Below are 23,766 nucleotides of genomic sequence, written 5' to 3'. Positions count from 1 at the left end.
ACCTGCGCCCGACGGCGTGTGGACTCGCGGGCGCCACCTCCCCGGGCCTGGCCGAGACCCGGGCGAACGTCGCTCACCTGCTCGCAGGCGCGCCCGGAGCCCCGAGCCCCGAGCCCCGAGCCCCGAGCCCCGCGGACCGCTGGCCGGCCCCCCAGCACCATGAGCAAGTTGGGCAAGTTCTTCAAAGGCGGAGGCTCTTCCAAGAGCCGCGCGGCCCCCAGCGCCCAGGAAGCTCTGGCCCGACTTCGGGAGACGGAGGAGATGCTGGGCAAGAAGCAGGAGTACCTGGAAGGCCGCATCCAGAGAGAGCTCAGCCTGGCCAGGAAGCACGGGACGCAGAACAAACGAGGTAGGCACCCCCTGGCCTGGGGCAGCCCTGTCCGCCCGGCGCCTGCCCGGCCTTTCTGGGAACCGGTGATGATCCCCCGGCCCGGACTGGGAGAGGGCTGAGCGCAGCACCATCCTCGATGGCGAAAGAGGGAGACACACCAAACATCTCAGTGATCAAGACGAATCGCATTTTTAATGCAATCTTTAGAAAGCTCAAAGTTGACACAGAAGCATCTGTGATGAACAAAACATCAACATTTAAAGTAAAGACCGGATTGGTGTTATTGGTTCTTTTCTTTTGCAATTGGCTCCTATGTGTTCTGGAGAAGGAAATGGCAACCCACTCCAGTGTTCTTGCCTGGAGAATCCCATGGACAAAGGAGCCTGGTGGGCTACAGTCCATGGGGTCGTAAAGAGTCCGACAGGACTGAGCAACTAACACGCACACCTATGTGTTCTGTACAGACTTAAAAAAAAATCAAATTCATTTTAAAATGTGATGTTTTGTTCATCATCGAGTTTTTTGCCTTAATTTTGAATTTCAAAAATATTCCAATAAAATCTTACTTATCTGGGTTATAAGATAATCTTTTTTTTGGGGGGGTGCCGCTTTAAAGTTTGCCCCCGGCTTGTCTCACCCTGGTCCAGTCCTGCTGACTCCAGCTGCACATATCAACTTCTCTGCCCTGCGTTTGTGTTTTGAATCACACAGTTTACCTTGCCTGTAAGTCTCCAGGGACGCATATTCTGGTGTGTTCCGGTTCCCTTCGCTGTGGAAGACTTTAGCTGGTGGTGCAGTTGAGATATGAAAAAAAAAAAGTCAGAGATTTAAATATTAATTCTACCACTGGCTATTGCCACTTGGGAAGGACTTTGAGTCAGTAATCATTCTGGATGCTTCTTTTGCACCTTGAACCCTTTGTTCTTTGCCAGGGTGAATTGCTTTCTTTGGTGAATGGCTCTCTCTATAGAGAACAAATCTAAACAGCCCCCGTGGCGCATATAAAAACCCAGTAAGAAGTTGAAATGATTTGCTCTTGTAACACAAGGTCAATGGCAGACCCAGAAATAGGGCTGGCAATTCAGGACTGTGCTCTCCACCGAACCCTGAACTTGCATTCCCAAGAAGTTAGGCTTTCTGAGTCATAATGAAACCTTGGGAAGGTTTAGTTCGCCCTAAATGCCCTGCCATTGTTTAATGCTGGAAAGGAACCATGTCTTGGAGTTGGCCTTGAAAGTCTTGCTCTCCCCACAAAATGTGTCCGATACACTTGTGCCCATTTTATAGCCAACAATAAAGAAACCAAGTTTCATTTTCCTCCGCTCTGGCGTACAACTCTTGTCCCCATTATGGCCTGTTTTAGAGTTAAGTGCTGGTTTCTATTTTTACTTCATGTCTGAAAATATTTTGGGATGTTATTCAATGGCAGTTTATGCGGAGAGACTCTGACATTAAGACTTGCTAAAAAGCCATTGGTTGTTCTTTTCCTGGGTCCCTCCTCTTTGGTTTGATAGGCACTCCGACATTTGCTTAGTGTCTGTCAAGGTTTTTTTTGTTTTGTTTTGTTATCCATTTGGATCTGTTTGTAGCTTTATCCACAGTGGTTGTTAAGTAAATATTGGCTTAAAAAATCTGAAAAATAAAAAACAACTGCTTCTGTGAAGTGGTGGAAATATAGATTTGCTTTCAGAAGAAAATAATGTAAAATAATATAGAAGTGTCCTTGAGGTGGCAATACACTAAAGTGTCTATAAGTAGTCTTTATAAAGATTCACACAAAGACAACACTAATAAGAGCGTCAATCTAACTTCCTTAAATCAGAGTAGCTACAGATATAAGTCTCAAGTTCAAATATTAATAATCAATTGATGTCAGAAAGGCCATTTATCTTTTGTCATTTATCCATGGGACCTTCACTGGTGTGGCCCTCACCTGGTTCTGCAGCGGGCCTTGAATAGGAAGTGTGGCTGGCGTGAGGCCATCTGTAGTCTAAGCTGTGAGAGAATCTGGTCATAGACCATGCATTGGATACACTGTCAGCATCAGCATCTTCAAATAAACCAAGTAACTTCACATGCTCATGGCTACTGTGTTCCACTAGCCACTAAGAAATATTTTCACACATGTAATAAAGCCAAATAGACTTACTACTAAAAGGGCCTTGTGCTACACAATGTCAGTGTTAGAATGGCTGTAAATTACCTGGTAATCAGAGTGACACATGTACTTGCAGTTAAAGTTTTACTTCTAGAGGTGGTTAGTCCAAGAACATGCTGTCAAGAACACTCGTTGGGTGTCCAGTTAATATCATTTCAGAAAGGGCCACACTCCCAGACAGAACAATTAAAAAAAAAAACTTTTTATTTTGTATTGGAGAATAGCCGATAACAATGCTGTCATAGTTTCAGGTGAGCAGCAAAGGGACTCAGCCACACATATGCATGTATCCATTCTCCCCCAACTCCCCTCCCATCCAGACTGCCGCATGACACGGAGCAGAGTTCCCTGTGCTCTACAGTAGGTCCCCGTTGGTCGTCCACTTTAAATACAGCTGTGTGTACACATCAATTCCAAACTCCCTCACTATCTCTTCCTCCTGTTCTTATCCCTCTGGCAACCATAACCGCGTTCTCTAAGTCTGTGAGTTTGTTTCAGTTTTGTAAATAAGTTCATTTGTATCATTTCCTTTTAGATTCTTTTTATATTCTGCATATAGAGAATATCATACTCTTTCTCCTTCTTTTTGTTACTTCACTCACTATGACAATCTCTAGGTCCATCCTTGCTTCTGCACATTATTTCACTCTTTTTAATGGCTGAGTAATATTCCACTCCAGAAGGAAACGGCGGCCCACACCAGTGTTCTTGCCTGGGAAATCCCATGGACAGAGGAGCTTGGCAGGCTAGAGTCCATGGGATCGCAAAAGAGTTAGCTACGACTGAGTGACTAAACAACAAGGACGATATTCCATTGTGTGCGTGCACCACATCTTCTTTATCCGTTCCCTGTCCGTGGACACAGGTTGCTTCCGTGTCTTGGCTGTTGTGAGCAGTGCTGCAGTGCACACTGCACATTCCCGGCCACTTCACGTTCCTCCATGGTCTCCACAACAGGAGTTTTGACAGCTAGCATCCTCAATGTCAGAAATGGGTTTTATTGGTAAAATGAGTAACTGTTATATTAGCATAATAAACCTTAGAAATGGGGTTTCATTGGTGAAATTGTGGCTATCCCAAACATGTGGGTTGGCTAAGAGTTTAGAGGTACTTCCTTGCTCGCAATGTAAGGACAGGCATTAAGGATGAATGAGGTTTATAACTAACATTAGGATGGCGCCTGGGGATTGGTCAGATCAGTGCAGCGTCCAGTCCTGGGTCCAGGTGGGTGTCTGACCTTCCATAGAGCATGGCACCCTGCCAGTGAAGGTCATTGTCTGTGCTCAGTGAGCCTTTCATATCACGTATATTAGACTAAAAGACATGGAGCTGGGGCTTCAGTGAGCTCATAAAGCTGGTTGACAAACTGTTTTGGCCCACATGGCCAAGATGTGTTTGTTTAATAGGCGCATCTGCAGATCCGAGTCTGAAACTTGCTTTCACTCTAACTCAGAACAAGGCCGTGCAGTGGTGGCTAATGCTCCTTCAGACTTCTCTGGCAGTTTCCATGTTCTACCTAAACGAGCCTGAGTGAAAACAACCATGATATCAAGGCCCTGTCAATCTGAAAGAGTAAGATTTGGAAGCAAGGTCTATAGTCTGGTTAAAAACTGGAGAAGAGTAGAAAGTCTTTAGCACAGTTCGTTCAGATTACTATGACAGAACTCCTTTATAACCAGCAATCCGCTTGGTGGGAAAGCACATTTTTTAGATACCACTTAATTCCTTTTTCTGCTTCTGCTGAGCACTGTCCTCCAGAGCAGTCTTCAATCCTGGCTGTATGTGAAAGTCGCCTCGATGCTCGGAGGATCCCACCCCCACAGATTCTAGTGTAAGTGGCTGGAGTGCCTCTGGGGGTGACTCTGCCCTGGGGCCAGGGTTAAGGGTGAGGAAACCAAATCCATGGTCATGTCCATGGGGTGGAACTCCAAGCGCTTCCTGGCCATTTTCATATCACGGCGCCCGTGAGCACGGATGACATTTGTGTGTGTCACTGGGATGACCAAGGACCAGCAGCTTGAGGACTTGTAAACAATTGTTTTTATTCGTTTATTTTAAAAGTCTTATTGGAGTATAGTCGCTTTACAACGTTGTTAGTTTCTACTGTAAGGCAAAGTGAGTCGGCTATACATATACATGTGTGTGTGCAGCTGCTCTCTGTCTGCCCCACCCTCTCCCTCCCGGCTGCGTCCACAAGGCTGTGCTCCGCGTCTGCGTCCCCACCGTAAACGGACAGTAACAGCCGTGTGTCCAGGGACTCTTGCCCCCCAAGCGGGGCCTCAGCGTGTCAGTGCCTTGCCGTCCCCTGCTGCCGCACGGGTAGGTGGAACCCTTAGACCTTGGGTCCCGGTTCTAACCTCCCTTATGAGGCTTTTCTTTTTTTAAAAGCTGGTATCATTAAGAGATGGTCACAGGGATTCGCTTAACAGAAGCAGATGTCCAACCGTTGGCTGGGCCGGCCTGAGTCTCCGTCTCCTCACCCTCGTGAAGTTGACGATAAGGTTGATCCTCAGGGCCGAGGGCGCTTGACTTTACTGTGTAAAGCCGTTAACTCGGTGCTCTGTAAGCATCCGCCTTTGTGATTCCGCGGCGGTTTGTTACAGGTGAGGTCGGCCCCGCACGGCTGAGTCTTTGCAGGCGGTCGGCGTCTGGAGGCCGCGGTCAGCCAGCCCCGGGCCGCCTGCGCTGCAGCCCCGCGTCTGTCACCGTCCCGCCCCTCGCAGGGGGTGGCTCGGCCCGAGAGCGGCGCGCGGCCTCTGCGCCCTCGCTGCCCTCTCCTCTCAGCCCGGGGCGGCCTCTCAGGCCGAGCAGGAAACCAGACTCGTCTCCATGCGGGAAGGGGCGGCCCGGGGCCAGGGGCTGCGGCCACGGCCGTCCGCGTCCCAGGGCGCCGACCGCGGGGCCGAGGCCGGCCACCCCGCTGCAGGCGTGGGTGAAATGAGAGCCCCCGGGTGGGGAGTCCGCTGTGGGCGTCGCTCGCTCACGCTGAGCCCCGCTGCTGGGGGCAAGGATGACTTTGCTTGAGTCGGGATGCGGGCTGGGCTTCCTCGGAGTCGGCTGTGCGCACAGCCCTCCCGGGTTAGCTCCGTGTTGGACGCCCTTTGGGCTTTTAGGACAGTGGTCACAGAGCCGAATCCTGCAGCCGCACACCAGGGCCGCGAAGAACTGGGCGAAGAGAACGACCCCAGTGCCAGCGGGGCGAGTGCCAGGGGCTCAGGTAACAGGAGGCAGACCGGCCGGCGGGGACCTCACCGACGGGGCGGCCTCCTTTCTGAACAGAGCTCCCACCACCCGGGCCTCAGTCCAGCCGCACCGGAACCCCGAGGGTGCTGGTGAAGGGGTGCACTTAAAAGGAGGCCCCTAAAACTTCCAGTTCAGTGGGTGAGTGGAGGGGTCGGAAACCTGACCTCTGAGCAGACAGCGCGGTGACTCGGATGCCGTCTGAGGGTCTGTGACGTGTTCCGCGGCCGGGAAACAGGGGGCCCCGTCTCCGCTCTGCTTCTCCGTCATCCGTCCCTGTTTCTCCCCTCCGCCTGCCGCCGCTCAGATTCTAGGACGGGAAACGTGCACCGCCTCCCGCATGAGGGCTGTGAGGGAACATTTCCCGAGCTCCTGGCAAGGCCTTTCAGGCACCCGCATTAGCTTCCAGTAGGAAAGTCACACGGTCCTGTAACTCCACAGTCATCGCGAAGGGCCCCAGTATTCAGATCGCCCCCAAGCATCTCAGAACGAAGCGTTCTGTTGGTCTCTGGTTGTCCGATTATGTTTACAACACTATCCTGAGTCAGGGAAAGGAACTTTATTCCTGGACAGTACGGGGCACAGTCGTGTCGGACTCTTTGCGACCCGTGGACTGTGGCCCACCAGCTCCTCCGTCCATGGGATTCCCCAGGCAAGAGTCCTGGAGTGGGTTGCCATGCCCTTCTCCAGGGGATCTTCCCGACCCAGGGATCAAACTTGCCTCTCCTGCATTGGCAGGTGGATTCTTTACCGCTGAGCCACCTGGGAAGCCCCTAACAAACAGCATCTAGGTTTTATTCTCCTGTCGACTGTCTCGCTCTCTCTTGGAAAAGACAGATCAATATAAATGTGATACTTTCTTAACCCCTACGCTCAATTTCCCTCCCTCACCTCGGGAGCCCGTCGGGCTTTACCCGGTGGTGTGTGTGATGTATGCTAAGTCACTGCAGTCGTGTTCACTCTTTGTGACCCCATGGACTGTAGCCTGCCAGGCTCCTCTATCCATGGGATTCTCAAGGCAAGAATCCTGGAGTGGGTTAACATTTCCTCCTTCAGGGGATCTTCTCGACCCAAGGATCAAACCTATGTCTCCTGCATTGGCAGGCAGGTTCCTTACCAAGACCTAAAATACCTGAACTAGCCCTGGGAGCTCTATTCACTTGAGCTGTAATTTAAAAAACTTCTTGCTTTCCTAATCCCTCCTTCTCCCCTCTGGGCCCTGCATAGATTTACACACTCACTTACACACTTAGGTACTGACCAGCTCAGAGTCGTGTCTCTTTTTTGCTGACACAGTTTGAGTTTGTATCTGCTTTTTCCAGATGCCATTTTAGTTGCTTTTTGTTCAACTGGACTTGGAAAGAGTTAAAAAAATCCCAGTCAGATTTACCCTTGCCCCTTTGTGTAAATCAATATGTTAAGCTTGCATTCCGCATTTTATATTTATGTCTATTCAATATCATCTTATTTTCAGTTGTCTTAAAATTAAGATTTTTAAATTGCAATTTCATTATCTTATGTATGAGACATAAGACATATTGATAAACCGGTCAACCTTAAGGGAAAACAACCCTGAATGCTCATTGGAAAGACTGATGCCGAAGCTGAAACTCCAGTATTTTTGCCATCTGATGCAAACAGCTGACTCATTGGAAAAGTCCCTGATACTGGAAAAGATTGACAGCAGAAGGAGAACAGGGCATCAGAGGATGAGATGGCTGGAGGCATCACTGATGCAATGGGCATGAGCTTGGGCAAACTTTGGGAGATGGTGAGGGACAGAGAGGCCTGGCGTGCTGTGGTCCATGGTGTGGCAAAGAGTTGGACATGACTGGGCAACTGAACAACAAACAGAATGTATGAGCGATTTCTTTTAGTTGAATCAGCTGCCCTTTTCTTCTCGTTGTTGTCAAAGTATTTGTTAAAATATACTGAATAAAACTTCCCAGGTGGTGCTAGTGGTAAAGGATCACCTGCCAATGCAGGAGATGCAAGAGATTAGATCCCTGGGTCTGGACGATCCCCTGGAGGAGGAAATGGCAACCCCCTCCAGTGTTCTTGCCTGAAAAATGCCATGGACAGAGGAGCCTGGGGGGCTGCAGTCCATGGGGTCACAAGAGAGTGGGACACGACTGAAGCGACTGCACTCACGCACAAGGACAGAGCCTGGTGGACGCTCCCAGAGCCTTCGGTCCAGAATCCTGTCTGCACGCACAAGGACAGAGCCTGGTGGACGCTCCCAGAGCCCTCGGTCCAGGATCCTGTCTGCACGGAGCAGTGCTGTTTCGTGTGAGACTCAGCTAAGGCGACGTTACCAGTTTGACAGCTCAGCACTCAGTGAGTTCAGTTGCTCATCTAGCTGTGAATACACCTGACCTCTATCTCTGGCCCATATACGTTACTCCTCTGTTTTTTTCTCTTTTCCCTAACAATGCCTCAGCACACCTTGTGAATTATCTTCCTAAAACCGAACTATATTCACACGCCTCTGGTTCACAAATGCCAGTTTATGAATAGATAGTGTGTTAGCTTCATCAGATTCACCTGGAGAGCTTTTAAACTGCCCCAGCAGGAGATTCTGAGATCTGGGATAAGTGGTACTCATAGCTTTCTGGGTGATTTTGATATATTTAAGGTTAGAAAGCCAGTGGGTGGTCCATATTTTTTCTTAGGGTCAGCTTTGCGTAACCCAAAGAAAAGAAGCCTATAAGATTAGGTTTTGAACTCATTTTTCATCTTTGTGAACTTGAATTGACTTCTAGTTACCACTGGCTTCTTTTCTACTTCCTCGGAAACTAGAGTATATAGTGTTTCTCTTCTAGAATCATTCTTTCAAGTACCTGTGGCACAAATTTTGACAGTTTGCTGATGTATTATAGTTCCTTATATGAGGCTAATTGTTGCTATTTTTTGTATTATATAACATTTTATATATACAGTTAACTTTTTCCATCATGAATTTGAAGCAATATTATAAATATAGGAGCATGCATTTGTTATTATTCTTCATCTAAATTCCACAAAGCTGAAAAAAGAGCACCTTATTTTAGGAAACAATTCCATTCAGCAAAGATATCATTTTCCATGATTTATGCTATCTTACAGTTTATTGAGTCAGCCACAATAAAATAGAATAAGATAGAAAAGTTACTACTAATACCATGATTATGCCAAAATCCCATGACCTGTTGTAGCTTTAAGAAACTGACAGGAGAAGACCCTGAGCTTGTCCTCAGGTGTGCTTAGTATTATTAGTATGTTTCTCAGTATTTAGGACTACTTATTTCAGATCAGATTTTATTTTCAAGATAACAGAATAAAACACAACTCAAAACATACGAGATATAAGGCAAGAGCTCCAATTCTGAGTTTTAAAGTTTATGATGCCTTGCTTGGGGCTCTGGTTTGGAAAGGACATAATTAATCCAATTTGGCACTCAATTTTTGTTATATGCTTAAGTACACATGGATTTATTTGTGCTTTTAAGGGACAAAATTATCGCCAATGCTTAAAATATATAGATAATATTGAGGATTTATTTTCTAAAGTCACACTCTCAGTCCTCTGCTTTAGCAAGCTGTAGTCATAACTTCTAGTATATACTGGTAATTTTAGTTTCTCCTACTTTTTCTATCATTTGATAGAAATTCTAATATACACAATTGGCTCAAAAATTTGCAGAAGGTGAAGGAACAACAACAACAAAAAACCAATATGGAATAAATATAAAGCAAATAGTAAACCATTTCCTGAGTAACTAACTTTCTTGTACCAGAGATTTTAATTACTTACCTCCAAGAAATGGTGCTAATAGGGAATTGTTGTTGTTCTCTTGCTAAGTTGTAGCCAACTCTTTGTGACCCCATGGACCACAGCACATCAGGCTTCTCTGTCCTTCACTATCTCCTGGAGTTTGCTCAGACTCATGTCTATTGAGTTGGTGACTCCATCCAACCATTTTATCCTCCATGGCCCCCTTCTCCTCCTGCCCTCATTCTTTCCCAGCATCAGGGTCTTTTTCAAACTCACTGGAAATATCTAGTACTTAGTCTGAAGTTTATATGGTTATACTTTAAAGCAGTAAGAACTCTTAAACCTGGACCAGAGGCTTTCTCAGCCCACGCTAAGCCTTTGTCTCAAATAGTTCTACCTTGTGGGTATTTCCAGTGAGAAGATGGGAAAAAGCTAAAGCCCCACCCGTCATCTGCTCTGTGCGGCCTCCGTCAGCTCTTCTGAGTCCGGCAGTCTAGTGACTGAAGTACCAACGGTGTAACTGCTACCCTCAGACAAAACAAGCTCTCCAAGAGCAAGCAAGCAGGAGTGGTGACTTTAGAAGTACAGGAAAGGAAAAGTGGGTTATTCTCTGCTACAAGTTGGGAATCCCTGCGTTAGAAGTTCTTTATTTGCAAATTAAAATTTAATGCCAACCATCTAGTTTAAATGAATGAAGTTTACACTTTTGTGTTTGGTTACTCATAAAAGAGACAATTGTGTGGCCAAACATTTGGCAAGCACTTTGGAGATTCCATGCTCTGAACATGAGCTTCTGGCGACTCTGCTTGCTTCTCTCACACAGTGCTGCGTGTTGCTTGTCATAGTGGGTGTGCCTTTTTTGCTGTAGCAGGAACCTTGTTCAACAGCCTTTCTCAGTGAGCAGAGCTATTTACATTACCAGTTCTTTCCATCTATTTCATTCATGTAAAGTGAAAGTCAATATAACCTTGGAGTTTGAATAAAGATATTATCCTAACTCAGAACTTCTACTGTGTTAACTGCAGAAAGAAAAAAAGTTGCGATTATGTTAAGCCAATTTATATTGATATGTAGCTCAAAGATCATACACCCAAGAACCTATGCTTTATCATTTTTTGAGCAACCGGACTGCTTTATTTATGTGAACTGTATTTGCTGAGTGTTTTTCTCTCGCGTTTGAAAAACTAAAGCATAGTGCCTATTGTTCATCACTGAGGTCAAGTTAAATGTGTTGTTTAAGAATTAAAGGTATTGGTAGTGATAGCTTGCTTTGGGGATAGGAGCTATGGGGCGCTCCAGATTTGCTGATCGCCGGATCTGTGGGGAACAGTCATTGAGTCACAGGCAGTGGGAGCAAAGGGGGCTCTAGGGTCAGGGTTTGTTGCCTGTCAGGAGCACCTACAAGGCACAGCGACAGTCATTGGAAATACTGGTACATCATGTGAACAAGGAATGCTCACTGACAAGTATGAGAGGGGCACATCACACACACACGCATACACACACACAGATACGCACACGCGTATGCACACATGCATATGCACGTGTGCACATGCACACGTGTACACATGTGTGTGTATACATACACACATGTGTTCGTATATACAGACGTACACAGACGTACACACACACCACACAGCTACACCCACAGGCGCCTGTGTCTACCCTGTAGAATGGAGCATGATCAGCTGTTTGAGAGTTTTTCTGCTCAGTGTTTGCTGGTTTCAGGTTTATACTTTTCTCCCTGTATTCTCGGCAACAGCAGGCCCTCGGAGGTTACCAGTGTGTAAACTAGTAGCAAGAAGAACACATTCATTCAATTGATTATATATTCTGCCTGGACACTTAATTGGGTTTTTACAAAGAATATCAAGTAGACCTTAATGAATAGTTCGGTATCATGTTCCAACATCAAGTTAATTTACTTGCCTGGAAACTGACCTTGGAAGCAATTAATTATTTAAAAAAAAGGAATTTCAGTGGATATTTAAAATGAGTCTTTTATGCAAGCCTTTCTTCCTTTTTTGTCAACTCAAGGCTGATGGCACTTTGAGGTCATGACCTTCTCCTCTCAGATTTATCTCCTCTCACGATCTCTTGGGTGACATCCTGACAGTAAGCTCTCACTCATCTCCGAAAGAGAGTCTGAGCTTTCTAGGATGACGAGATGGACATTTCTGTTGGAAAACAACTTCCGCTTCCCTTGTCTCTTTCTTTCTGCGGATGGGTGAGGACACCTGACTGTAATCTTTCACACTGTACAGTATTAATCAATACTCTTTTTTTTCTTTTTACACAAAATTCAGCCCAACCTTACTAGCTGCTTAGTAACATTCCTCTTCCAAATGCCCTTTCCTCAGAATGTCTCTTACTCACTTTGTCCAGTCTCATTCCTCTTTACTGTTTTCTTGGGCATCTGCTTTGCCACTGTATAATTCGCTACATCATTTCTGTGGGCTAGTCTCCTTTTGACTTGCTGGTCATCCTTTTTTCGTGACATTTAATATTGGTGAGACCTCCGAAAATGGGATCTTACTTATAAGTTTCAGCTAGTGTGGCAAGCTGGCGTGATTTGCTCTGGTCTCTAATGTACCTCAGCCAGAAACTTTGCATCATTGAGTAGGAGACTTGCAATAGGGAAGAGGGGGGGGGCCTTTGTGTAATAACTTTCCTCACTCATGGTCCTTACCGGGCTGTGTGTTTGAGAATCCATGTAGACAGTCACCCTGACCCTGGCTTAATGTGCGTCACCTCCTCTGTGAGAGTGTCCCTTGCCCTCCGGAGAGTCGATGCACTCCTCCGTGAGGGTGTCCCTCGCCCTCCGGAGAGTCGATGTGCTCCTCCGTGTACCTTCTGTGCCTCGTACTTGGCTCTTTCTTTTCCTCTGTGCCTCCTCTGCTGCTTGAAGGGAGCGTGTTAGTCGCTCAGTCATGTCTGACTCTTTGCGACCCCATGGACTGCAGCCCGCCAGGCTCCTCTGTCCATGGGATTCTCCAGGCAGCAATACTTGAGTGGGCTGCCATTTCCTTCTCCAGGGGATCTTCCTGAGCTAGGCACTGAACCCTCGTCTCCTGCATTGCAGGCAGACTGCTAACCATCTGAACCACCAGGGAAATGAAGGAGGTACGGTACACACACTAGTATCCATGGAGACAGTTCTGTAAGATGGTACTGTTGCTGAATGATGGATAAGTGATTGAACGCCTGTTTTATCTTTTGCTTCCTCTGAGATCGTAGCTTTCTTTCTTCGTCCCTGCAGTGGCCTAACACAATGATGCTTCAGTACATATTTGTGGAGTGACTGAAAATGAACAGATGAGCAATATATATTTTATATAAATAAGAAGGCCAGGGAGAATTCATTAAGGCCTGGCCCTGGACAAATACATGAGTGTTAGAATTCTCTAATATTTCACTGGCTGTTTCCCATCTAACCTGTGACTTTGAAGAGAGACATTTTGTTTTTATTCCATTTATGGAATGCTCGTGGTGGTGCTTACTCAGATTGTGTTTTTTGAGAACAATAGCAGGGAGCCATAAATTGAAGGTACTGGATAATCAAGTGAGTTTTATGTGAGTCACAGGACTTGCATTAAAGTTTCTCATATAAAACAGCACAATTATGAGACTACTCAGTTAAAAACAAAAGAGAACCATAAGCAATTATGCGTGGCACGCATCAGTTAAGCGCTGTCTAGGATTAAATCTTCCAGGCTTCGTCTTTTTAGGCCTTCTCCAGAAATCATCCATTCCTGGGAGAGAGAGGAGCTGTCATAACGCAGTTGCATATTTCACAAACAGTTTTGTCTATAGTCCCTGGGTATGATGGTTCCGAAAAGGCTTTTTTGCCACCTGATGGATGAACAATGGACATGTTTATACATCTTGAATGAGCAAAGAACAAATCGACCTTTCTAACCGGGATGCCCTGTACCTTATCTGAGCAGTGAAACTGCTGCTCTTCTCTGCTGTTTGAAGTTATTTTTTTAGTGGGTGACTGAAAGCCTTCCTCCTCTGGCAATGTGATAAAGTCGCATAGGGCTAGTTGAATTTTGGTTCAAGTTCTTACATTTCAGCCCCAAATGCTCAGTGCATGTACAGGAAGGGCTCTTCCTGGATCCCTCGACAGAACACATACAGCACGTTCTGCAACCATTGCTGGAGGAACATCACCATTAGGCAAAGAGACAAAACCCCTACAAGTTTTTCCCCCTCAACGGAGTACAGCAGATTCCTTTGTTTTCAAAACGATGTTCCCCAGGTTTCATCAGCTGCCTAAAACCGCATGTAGGAGCTTGGAAGATTGAGTTGCACATTTTACACAGGTTAAATTACAGGATTCTAAAAGTGTCCTTCTTTGCGGAAACTGGAGGCATGGTTGATTTGCAACATTTGTTGTATGTCTTTGGGGAAAAAAAATACAGCTGTTTCTTTCCTAGATTGGTTATTAGGAAACAAAGCCTGTCCAACTCATGGTGGGCAGGAGCATCATCATTTCATGAGAAACAGTTCACAGAGAGACTGGTGACATGTACACCTCTTGGCTCTGAAACAGAAGCCTCTTGTCTCAGCTTACTGTGCCAGATGGAAGCTACAATGAGCGCCCGTTGTCCTGGGGCTGGGTTCAGCCATGCAGACCTCATCAATTTGGCTCACACAAGGTTTTTTTGAAAATGTAGCTTAGTTTTTAAATTTGAAGGATTTGGGATGCAAACCCAGATGTCTGGCTTGTTTTGAGCGTGTGGAGAGCTGGGTGTGCAGCTTCACGGCAGCGGTGGGCGGGAGCCCAGCTGTGTTGCCCCCACGGGTGGGGCTCACCTCTCCTGGTGGCCAGAGGGCCCACTTGTTCCTGCGGGCCCCCGGATGCTGGAGCCAGCCTCCACTGCCGTTTACTCTCACTCTTGCACTGTTATTGTGATTGAAACACTGCCCTGTCTCTTCCTCAAAGGTGAGAAAACGAAGAAAGCTTTTCCCCTTGACCTCTTTCTCCGTCACTTCCTTCATTACCTGCTGGCTTTCAGAGTTTAGGATTCTGATTCAGGCCACTGTGTAGCTCGCGGTATGTGGATTATAGTGTAAGTTGAGATCTCACATACTGGTGAATTTTCAAATTACTCCCAATTACTTTGAAGAGCCAAATCCATATGTGAACACCAACATTCAAAACTGTGTCCAAACCAAAACTTATTATTAATTAAAAAACATTGGCAAGGTTGGGCGTGATAGCATGTGGCTTCCACCATGTGGTCTGACATCTTGTGACGGAGATGGTGATGATGATGAAGGTTTCTAATATTTATTAATCACTCACCAGGCGCCAGTCTAAGTACTTTACATACCTTATTTAATTTAATCTTCAACAGTAATGTGAGTTTTATCCCCATTTTCCCATAAGCAACTGTGTAAGGCCACGCAGCGTGGAGGGGCGGAGGCTGATTGGAAAGGAGGCAGCCTGACTGCAGAGTGCAGAGGCCTGTTTACGTCCTCCGTGTGTCATTATTGTTCTTCGTGGGGGCTTCCTAGTGGCTTAGTGGTGAAGAATCTGACTGCCAATGCAGGAGATGTGGGTTTTATCCCTGAGTCTGAAAGACCCCCTGGAGAAGGGAGTGGCAACCCACTGCAGTACTTTTGCCTGGAGAACCCCATGGACAGAGGAGTCAGGCAGGCTACAGTCCATGGGTTGCAAAAGAGTTAATGTGACTTAGCAACCACAACAGTTATTGTTCAAGTGAGGAAGCATCATTTAAGGAGAGTTAAGGTCACACACTAAGGGTATTACACACAGGTTTTAATTGGTATAGGTAGGATTAAAATGTTGATCTAGGGACTCCAAGGAGAAGGCAATGGCAACCCACTCCAGTGTTCTTGCCTGGAGAATCCCAGGGACAGAGGAGCCTGGTGGGCTGCTGTCTATGGGGTTGCACAGAGTCGGACACGACTGACGCGACTTAGCAGCAGCAGCAGTGATCCCAAAGCCCTGTCTTTTCTACCAAATTATATTTCTCGATTTGTAGAAAGTAATCTAAAATCAATTCTTACTAGGAAACGTGGCATATTTTTAAATGAAAAAGTTTTGTAAAGTTCTCAAAAAGAAAATGTCTTGGGGTAGGTGGTCCCAAAAGAGCATAAACACTGAGCCTGCTCGGCAAGGCAGGGAGGAGGCGGACGCTGATGTTCCCCTTCGGGTCTGTCGGGTGGAGACGTGTATTTAGAGTTTAACTTCTGAGGATACCTGCTGTATCGTAGTATTTTGTACTGCACCACTGAAATGTAGAGCTGTTTTCTAATAGTATATTCCTGTTATGGTGAGCTATGGTGAAAAAACAGGTGACTTGTTGCCCAGAGGGTCTCAGAAACAAGATATCCATGGCCTGAGAGTTTGAGATTAGTGGATGCAAGCTGTGATACAGGACGGATAAACAACATGGTCCTGCTCTCCAGTGCGGGGACTGTACTCAACACCTCGAGTAAATCATAATGGAAAAGAGTATAAGAAGGAACGTGGAAAGGTGTAACGGAGTCACTTTGCTATCCAGCAGAAACTAATGCAACATTGTAAGTCAACTATTTTGTTGTTTAGTGGCTAAGTCATGCCAGACTCTTTGCTGCCCCAAGGACTGTAACCCGCCAGGCTCCCCTGTCCATGCTGCTGCTAAGTCACGTCAGTCGTGTCAGACTCTGTGCGACCCCATAGACGGCAGCCCATCGGGCTCCCCCATCCCTGGGATTCTCCAGGCAAGAACACTGGAGTGGGTTGCCATTGCCTTCTCCAATGCATGAAAGTGAAAAGCGAAAGTGAAGTCGCTCAGTCAAGTCTGACTCTACTTCAGTAAAAAAAGAAACAAAAAACAAATAAGATATACAGTCTCATTAACTAAGGAATGTTATATAAATCACTGTTGTTAGTAACAATATTTACTTGCTCAGTCTAGGGCGGTTTCCATAAATGATCACTAATTCTTAGAATAATCGCCCAGCCTCTGGGGGATTCTGTCTTCCTTTTCCAGCACAGCAGACTGAAGCTCAGAGAAGGGAACTGACTTATCCAAGAACATACATCTATTAAGTCACGGAAGAAAAATTCACCCTCTGGCCTTGAAGGTCAAACTCTTTCCAGTGTACTGTGCTGTCATGGCGCACACAATTGTCAGATTTATTCGCTTAACATTCCTTCATCTTGTCTTCTGTGAAATGGATCAATGACGTGTTTACTCTTGCAGTTTTTGTGAGAGTTAACCACATCGCATGATGCGCTCGAAGCAATTCACACAAGCTTGGTGTGTAACAAACTGTGGCTCAGCTGGTGCAGTTTGGCTGCACCAGTTTGGCTGTAACAAACTGTGGCTCAGCTTGGTGTGTAACAAACTGTGGCTCAGCTGGCCTGCATCGCGGGAGACCTGGGTTTGATCCGTGGGTCGGGAATATCCCCTGGCAAAGGATAGGCTACCCACACCAGTATTCTGGCCTGGAGAATTCCGTGGAGTGTATAGTCCACGGGGTTGCAGAGTCAGACACGACTGAGCGACTCTCACTTCACTTCACTTCAAATGCTCCATAAAAGTCGGTTTTTGTTTTGTGTTTCGTTTGGCCGTGTGCCCTGAGCTGGGTCAGGTGCTGGGGAGAAAGGGGAATAAGATACTGTATCTTTCCACAGAGGGCTTACTCTCAGTGTGGGGGAGATGGGGTCGGATAGATTTTACTAACACAGAACTGTAGTCCTGTATGAGGCCCGCTCACAGTCGTGGCCCCCGGCGGATAGCAGGGCTCTGCGGTCCACCGTGCTGAGCCGCTCCGCAGAGCAGCTCTGTGCGATTTTGTAGGAAGGCCCTTGTGCCCGAGGCCTCTTTTTTTTTTAGTTTCCTTCCTAAAGGAAAGATTAAATAAATACACAAAAACCGTTCTTAAAGTCAGAAGGGCTGTTCATGCGATCCTGGAAACTGTGGTGTTGGCCCCGGGGAGGAGGCGAGATGACCCTGGACCTTCCCCGCGGGCGGAAGGGACGGGGAGGAAGAGTTACCACCACGAGGGAAGCAGAAGAATGTCCACACCTACAGCGTCCTTGGCAACTGCAGGAACGCCCGGCCTGTCTGCTTCCTCCCCACCCCCGAAAGCAGGCCTGCCCGTTGGCACGCCCTGCCCAGGTCTATGGGGAGGCCTCATGGAGAAACACACCTCTGTGACTATGATTGCAGCAGCTATTGACATCAAACCACGGTGTCTGCTGGCTTATTTCCTTAATGTTGCTTCCGATATCCTAGATTGTCCTAAGACTTTTTTTCTTTTTTTTTTTTTTAGTTTTACTGGAGTAAAACCTAAAAGAATTCTCTTTCAGAAACGGTTCATAAATATAAATTCTCTAAATACCTATGCGTCTCAAGATGACTTCATTTGTTTCAAATCTAAATAATTGCTTGGATTTTTACAGAATGCTGGCTTCAGCACATTGCCAAAGTTATAATGCTGTTGCTGTTGGAGAGCCAACATGTCTTAAGTTTACTAATAGTATCAGTCTCATCCGTTTGTCAATAATCGTTTCGTTTGTTTCCTCTCTGGAAACATTTAAGATTTTTTTTTTTTCTCGAGGTGGAGGTCTAGGTATGTGCCTTTTATTTTTTGTTTTCCCATCTATGTGTTCAGTGAGTATTTTTATTCTGAAGAATCATCTCCCTTCGTCTTGGGGAAACTGTACTCTTTAATTTCTTTTTCATCACGTCATCAGCGGTAACTGTCTTTCATTTATTTGGCCACAGGACATGGCTCCCAGGGTCTTAGTTCCCCAACCTGGGATCAAACCCTGGGCCTCTGCAGTGGTAGGCTGAGTCCTAAGTGCTGGGTGTGCAGAAAGTTCCAGCGCATTCTGTGATTTCTTTATTGCTTCTTCCCCTCCATTATTTCTGCCTATTTTCTACTAAAACTGCTGCTTATTTTTATTAGTATCCACACTTCCCCTGAAACATTCTCTCTCTTTTGAACTTCCTGTAAGATGGATGTTGGATTCGTTGGTTCTGTCCTCTAATTTATTAAATTATCTGTCTTTTTGTTCTCTGTTCTGGGAGAATTCTCTAACTTTATATTCCAAGTCACTAATTTAGTCTTCAGCTGTATTTATTATTCTACCTTTTAAACATTTTAATTTATTTTTTAATTATGTCTTTAATTTCTAAGAACTGTTTCTTATTTTCTAGTTGCTCATTTTTAAGACAGCCCATTCTTGTCTTATAACACAATAGCCTCTTGATCTCCCTGTAGACACTAATGTAAGTTTTGTTTTTAACAGATTTTATTTAACATATTTTATTCTCTACATTACCTCTCTTCTCTTGGATTCATGATATTATAGGATACAAGAAGCAGTAGTAAGAAAGCAAGCCAGCAGACACTCTCAGTTTAGTGTAAGTAACTGTTGAAATTGTGTCTATGAAGCTTGATGCAGTTGTTAAGAAATATTTCCTTAAACATTGAAAGAATAATTTTAAAAACTGGTAGTCATCTGGAACTAATAAAAGTCAGATTATTTTGTCACGTGAGTGTATGTTCCTCGGTTCTTTGTCTCGTCACAACAAAGATTTGGAGCAACGGACGTTAAAGCCCTCGGCGCATCACAGCTCTCGGGTCTTGGACAAACCGTGTTACAGCTCTTAGGCAAATCAGTATTACAGCTCCATTTTATTTAGAAGATAGCAGGAGAGTGAGAGAGAGAGAGAGAGAGAGAGAGAGAGAGAGAAAGAAAAGAGCGCAGGCACGCAGGAGAGAGAGTCCGAGAGAAAGCGCTTTGGCTCCTCCTCTTATTTGTTTTTTCCTCCCCCTGGGCCTGCCCTATGCAAATTGGGCTTAGCCAGGAGTGCTGTTTGTTCTGCCTGAAGTCTTCACTCTGGTCCTCGGACCTTCCTTTGACCTTCCTTGTCTTTTAGCCACCGCCATTTTGGACTCCTTTTCCCTATTCTACCTACCTAACAATTTCAATCAAACACTTGGGGTTTTGGGGTGTTAAGACAATCTTGCTTAGGAACAATTAGTTTTATGATGCTGCTGTGTCGCTTCAGTCGTGTCTGACTCTGTCTGACCCCATAGACGGCAGCCCACCAGGCTCCCCCGTCCCTGGGATTCTCCAGGCAAGAACACTGGAGTGGGTTGCCATGTCCTTCTCCAATGCGTGAAAGTGAAAAGTGAAAGTGAAGTCGCTCAGTCGTGTCCGACTCTTAGCGACCCCATGGACTGCAGCCTACCAGGCTCCTCCGTCCATGGGATTTTCCAGGCAAGAGTACTGGAGTGGGGTGCCATTGCCTTCTCCAAATTAGTTTTATAGATGCTGATTAATTTTCAACATGTATAGAAAGCTTAAGTTTAATTTTAAGCATATTATTTAAATACAAGTGTATCCAGTAGGAGAATAAATTTAGTATGTGTAACTATCATACAATTAAAGGGGGATAAAATAAACAAAGGAAAATTAATCTTTATATAGACAAGAAAGCAAAAAGAAAATAAAAAGCATAACATAAAACACAAAAAATGATGGTAAAAAGACCATTTTGGACCAATATCAGTTATTACAATAAATAAAAATAACTTAAAAACTTACCTTAAAAGTTGGAGACTATCCAAATGGTCAAAAATAATCATACACATTAAACATTCAAATATATTCTACCTGTTATAGGCATACCAAAAAAAAAATTAGAAAAAATTTTGAAATTGAGGTACACATAGAACTATTACAGGTAAATTTCAAAAAAAAAAGTTGAAATATTAATTTTCTTTAATCCTAGTATATAGTATATAAGTATTAATTTTATATTAAGTATTAATATAAAACAAAATGGAATTTAATGTAAAAAGGATTAAATGGACGGCAAGTAATATGTCAGCCCACTCTAGGATTCTTGCCTGGGAAATCTCGTGGACAGAGGAGCCTGGTTAGCCACAGTCCATGGGGTCACAAAAGAGCTGGACACGAATTAGTGATTAAACAATAAACAATCACAACAAAGAAATATTTATTTATTGACCACTAATAAAAATCCAACAAGAAAGTATAATGGCTAGGAGTCTTTGTGCACCAAACAAAAAGCATTTGAATAAATATACTAAATCTGTTGGAAGTGCAAGAAGAAATTATTCAAAACAGAGAAGAGCCTTCTCTCAGAAATCTCTTGCAATCCCGTTTCACTCTGAAACCATAAAACTGCGTTCTTTTGTCAGTGCCATTCGATTATCTTCACGTTGCCATTCTTCTGCTGCTCTTTCCTGTACTTTCCGTAAATGCCTTTTCAAAACTCACATTTTAAGGCCTGTTTTTCAGGGTGCCTTCAAAGGTGCTGTAGTCAAATGGACTCATTAGCTTTGTGATTTCTGAAAGATGCGTGTTAAGATTTTGCTGAGTGCTGATAGAGGGAATTTGGATTTCATTTTTCTGAAGGCAACAGTCTTTTCCCTCAGCAGTCCGCCATCTAATCCTCGAGGATGACTCTTGATTTCATGACATTTAAGATTAGATGTAACCTTACTGATTGTCTCATAGTCACTTCAGATCAAGACTCGGTTGGCTTGCTAGGTTTTGGACTGTTATTAAATTCAGGCAACTCATAACTGTTCTGGGTCTCAACTAACTTGTCTTTGAAATAAGAATAACTTTGCACAGTGGCAGTATCATAGCCAGTGACGCTTATTCGAGGCGCGATTATTGCTAACTGAAATAAGAATATAGGGCTCAGATAGATATTCCTTCAGGCTCTTTCTTTCTCTAAAGCTTTATTTTCATATTACACAATAGGTACTTCTATTTTTACCTAGTCTTTTTCTAAAATCCAACTTTAGCAAAAACATTTCTGTGGTATATATTATAGAATATGGCATTCTGACTTTTCATCCTCTGACACCTGGCAGATTTTTGGGAGAATAACAAAATGTTTTAGGGAGTGATAGTTTGTGCAAGCAATTGCAAGGACAGATGCTGCCTCTACGTTCCTCAGGTTTATTTGGAGTCCACTTTATAGGCCTCGCCGCTGTTAACGGAGAAGGCAGTGGCACCCCACTCCAGTACTCTTGCCTGGAAAATCCCATGGATGGAGGGCCTGGTGGGCTGTAGTCCATGGGGTCGCTAAGAGTCGGTCACGACTGAGCGACTTCACTTTTGTGGGTTTCTACAGTGCCGAGTCCATGGTTCACTCACTCACTCATCTGGCGCTCAGCGGTGTCTGACTCTTTGCATCACCATGGACTCTAGCCCCCCGGGCTCTTCTGTCCATGGGATTCTTCAGGCAAGAACACTGGAGCGGGTTGCCATTCTCTTCTCAGGGGATCTTCCCCATCCAGGAATTGAACCCGGGTCTCCACGGTTGATGCTGAGTAAATGTCTTTTGAGTAAGTGAGCTTATGTAAAGCTCCTTATAAATGTGGCTTCTCCCTTATTTAGCTGCATTACAGGCCCTGAAGAGGAAGAAGAGGCTTGAGAAGCAGCTCACTCAGATTGATGGCACACTTTCCACCATTGAGTTCCAGAGAGAAGCCTTGGAAAACTCATATACCAACACGGAAGTGTTAAAGAATATGGGCCTTGCAGCGAAAGCCATGAAAGCCGTTCATGAGAACATGTGAGTGACCGCGATCTCCCTCTGAGTCCTACGTTCCCTCAGAGCTTTGGAACTCTGATGGCTTGGGCAGGGATGGGCTTACTCATTTGAGACTCTTTGACATGTTGGAATGGAATGCTCCCACAGAGAAAAAGCAGAAGTTTTAATATATTAGCCAAAGAAGAAAAGATCATGAGAAAATAAAGGGCACTCATTTTGCCTTTAATGTTTTCCAGGTCTCACTGTTCTCTGATACTCCACCTGCAAATATTTTCATCCTATACTTTCAAAAAGGCTTAAGTGGTAACATCTGTGAGGGTATTAGACCTGTACAATAGTAGCTGTCAAACTTTGCAGAAGTGAAGCTGCTCAGTCACGCCTGACTCTTTTCGACCCCATGGACTGTAGCCTACAGGCTCCTCCATCCCTGAAATTTTCCAGGCAAGAGTACTGTGAGAGGGTTGCTGTTTCCTTCTCCAGGGGATCTTCCCCTCCCAGGGTCAAACTTTGGGAGGACTCAGAAATCAGTACTAAAGAGAACTGAGATGCCCACGCCCCTTTGAGGAAGCTCGGGACTGGGCCTTTTGTTTTCAACCAAGCTCTCCAGGTGATTCTGACACTAACCAGCGTTCGAGAACCACTGGCATACAATATAATAGATACAAACATGGATTTGGGCCAGATTTTCTGGATTGTAATCCCAGATCCTGGCTGACTGTCCTTGGACAATACTTTGTCTCTTCCTGATTCAGCTTCCTTGTCTATAAGTTGAAGATAATAATCATACTTACCTCATGTGGTTCTTGTGAGAGTTGATGGGAAACTAGATACACTGCCGTTAGGAGTTCCTGGCATAAAGTAGCACTCAGTCATCAGTAATCATAGTGGTAGTGGGGCTCATGGCTGTTTGCTTTTTATTTGCACAGAGAATCTAATCCTTTCCTGAGCTTAAATATGACGGTGAAGTTTGGGCCAAAGGTGTACAAGGGCAACGAGTGTCTGAGGGACTCGTGGAGAAGGTTCTGTGGATGGGAGAAGGGGGAGAGAGGCTGCGGCCAGTGAAGGCGGCTTTGCTGACCTTTTCCCGTCCTGATAACCAGCTGACCACCAGCCGTCATTCTGACAGCTTCTGAGGGATCATTAGATTCACGCTCAGAGTCACCACCCACTGTCGTTGCTGTGAGTTAGGTGCTAACTCTGTTCCAGAATCACAGCCCTTCTCCCAGGCAGTTAAGCCGCATCCTCCCCGGGTGTTCCTTTTGGGAAAAATCTACTGCTGGGCCCACATGTTAGCTGTACATTTCACATATGATTTTTAAATACATGATCCTACTATCTTTGTTATGAATATAAGAAGTGGAAATAAGGGGTGGGTGGAGGGCGGCTGGAGGAGGAACTGGCGGCCCAGGCTCGTGTCCTGACTAGAGATCCGGGGACAGAGGAGCCCGGCGGGCTGTGGTCCCTGGGGTCGAAAGAGGTGGACATGCCTGAGCAACTTAGCACAGCACAGCACGGCAAGATGGAAGGTTCTCGTTTTGATTACTGCATGAATGCTGTCAAATATTCAGCTTTTCCTATACGTGGAGTCTGGAAAACACGCAAAGCATTTAATGCCACTAGGAGTGAAAATGTCAGCGTTAGCGGCTCAGTAATGAGTAGCCTTGTCACTTCCCCGGTACCCATCAGCATGGCCTGGCCTCAGAGCTGGAGG

General features: G+C 45.3%; 1 protein-coding gene and 1 non-coding gene across 2 annotated transcripts in view; both read left to right on the top strand.

Moving 5' to 3' along the window:
- CHMP4C (charged multivesicular body protein 4C) overlaps positions 1-23,766 on the top strand; it is a 29,442-nt gene continuing 5,676 nt past the window's right edge. The window contains exons 1-2 of the mRNA XM_019974025.2: positions 1-349; positions 21,899-22,076. Of these exons, the coding sequence (XP_019829584.1) occupies positions 160-349; positions 21,899-22,076 (368 nt within the window). The 5' untranslated portion in view covers positions 1-159. The remainder of the gene's footprint in view (positions 350-21,898; positions 22,077-23,766) is intronic.
- LOC139187027 (U4 spliceosomal RNA) lies at positions 21,113-21,255 on the top strand. The gene has a single exon (XR_011570730.1). It is a non-coding gene; the product is annotated as a U4 spliceosomal RNA (small nuclear RNA).

The sequence above is a fragment of the Bos indicus genome, chromosome 14, assembly GCF_029378745.1.
Source record: "Bos indicus isolate NIAB-ARS_2022 breed Sahiwal x Tharparkar chromosome 14, NIAB-ARS_B.indTharparkar_mat_pri_1.0, whole genome shotgun sequence".
In the NCBI taxonomy this organism is placed as follows: Eukaryota; Metazoa; Chordata; class Mammalia; order Artiodactyla; family Bovidae; genus Bos; species Bos indicus.
Note: the sequence above shows the minus strand (reverse complement) of the source record. Positions and strands in the feature narration are given on the sequence as shown.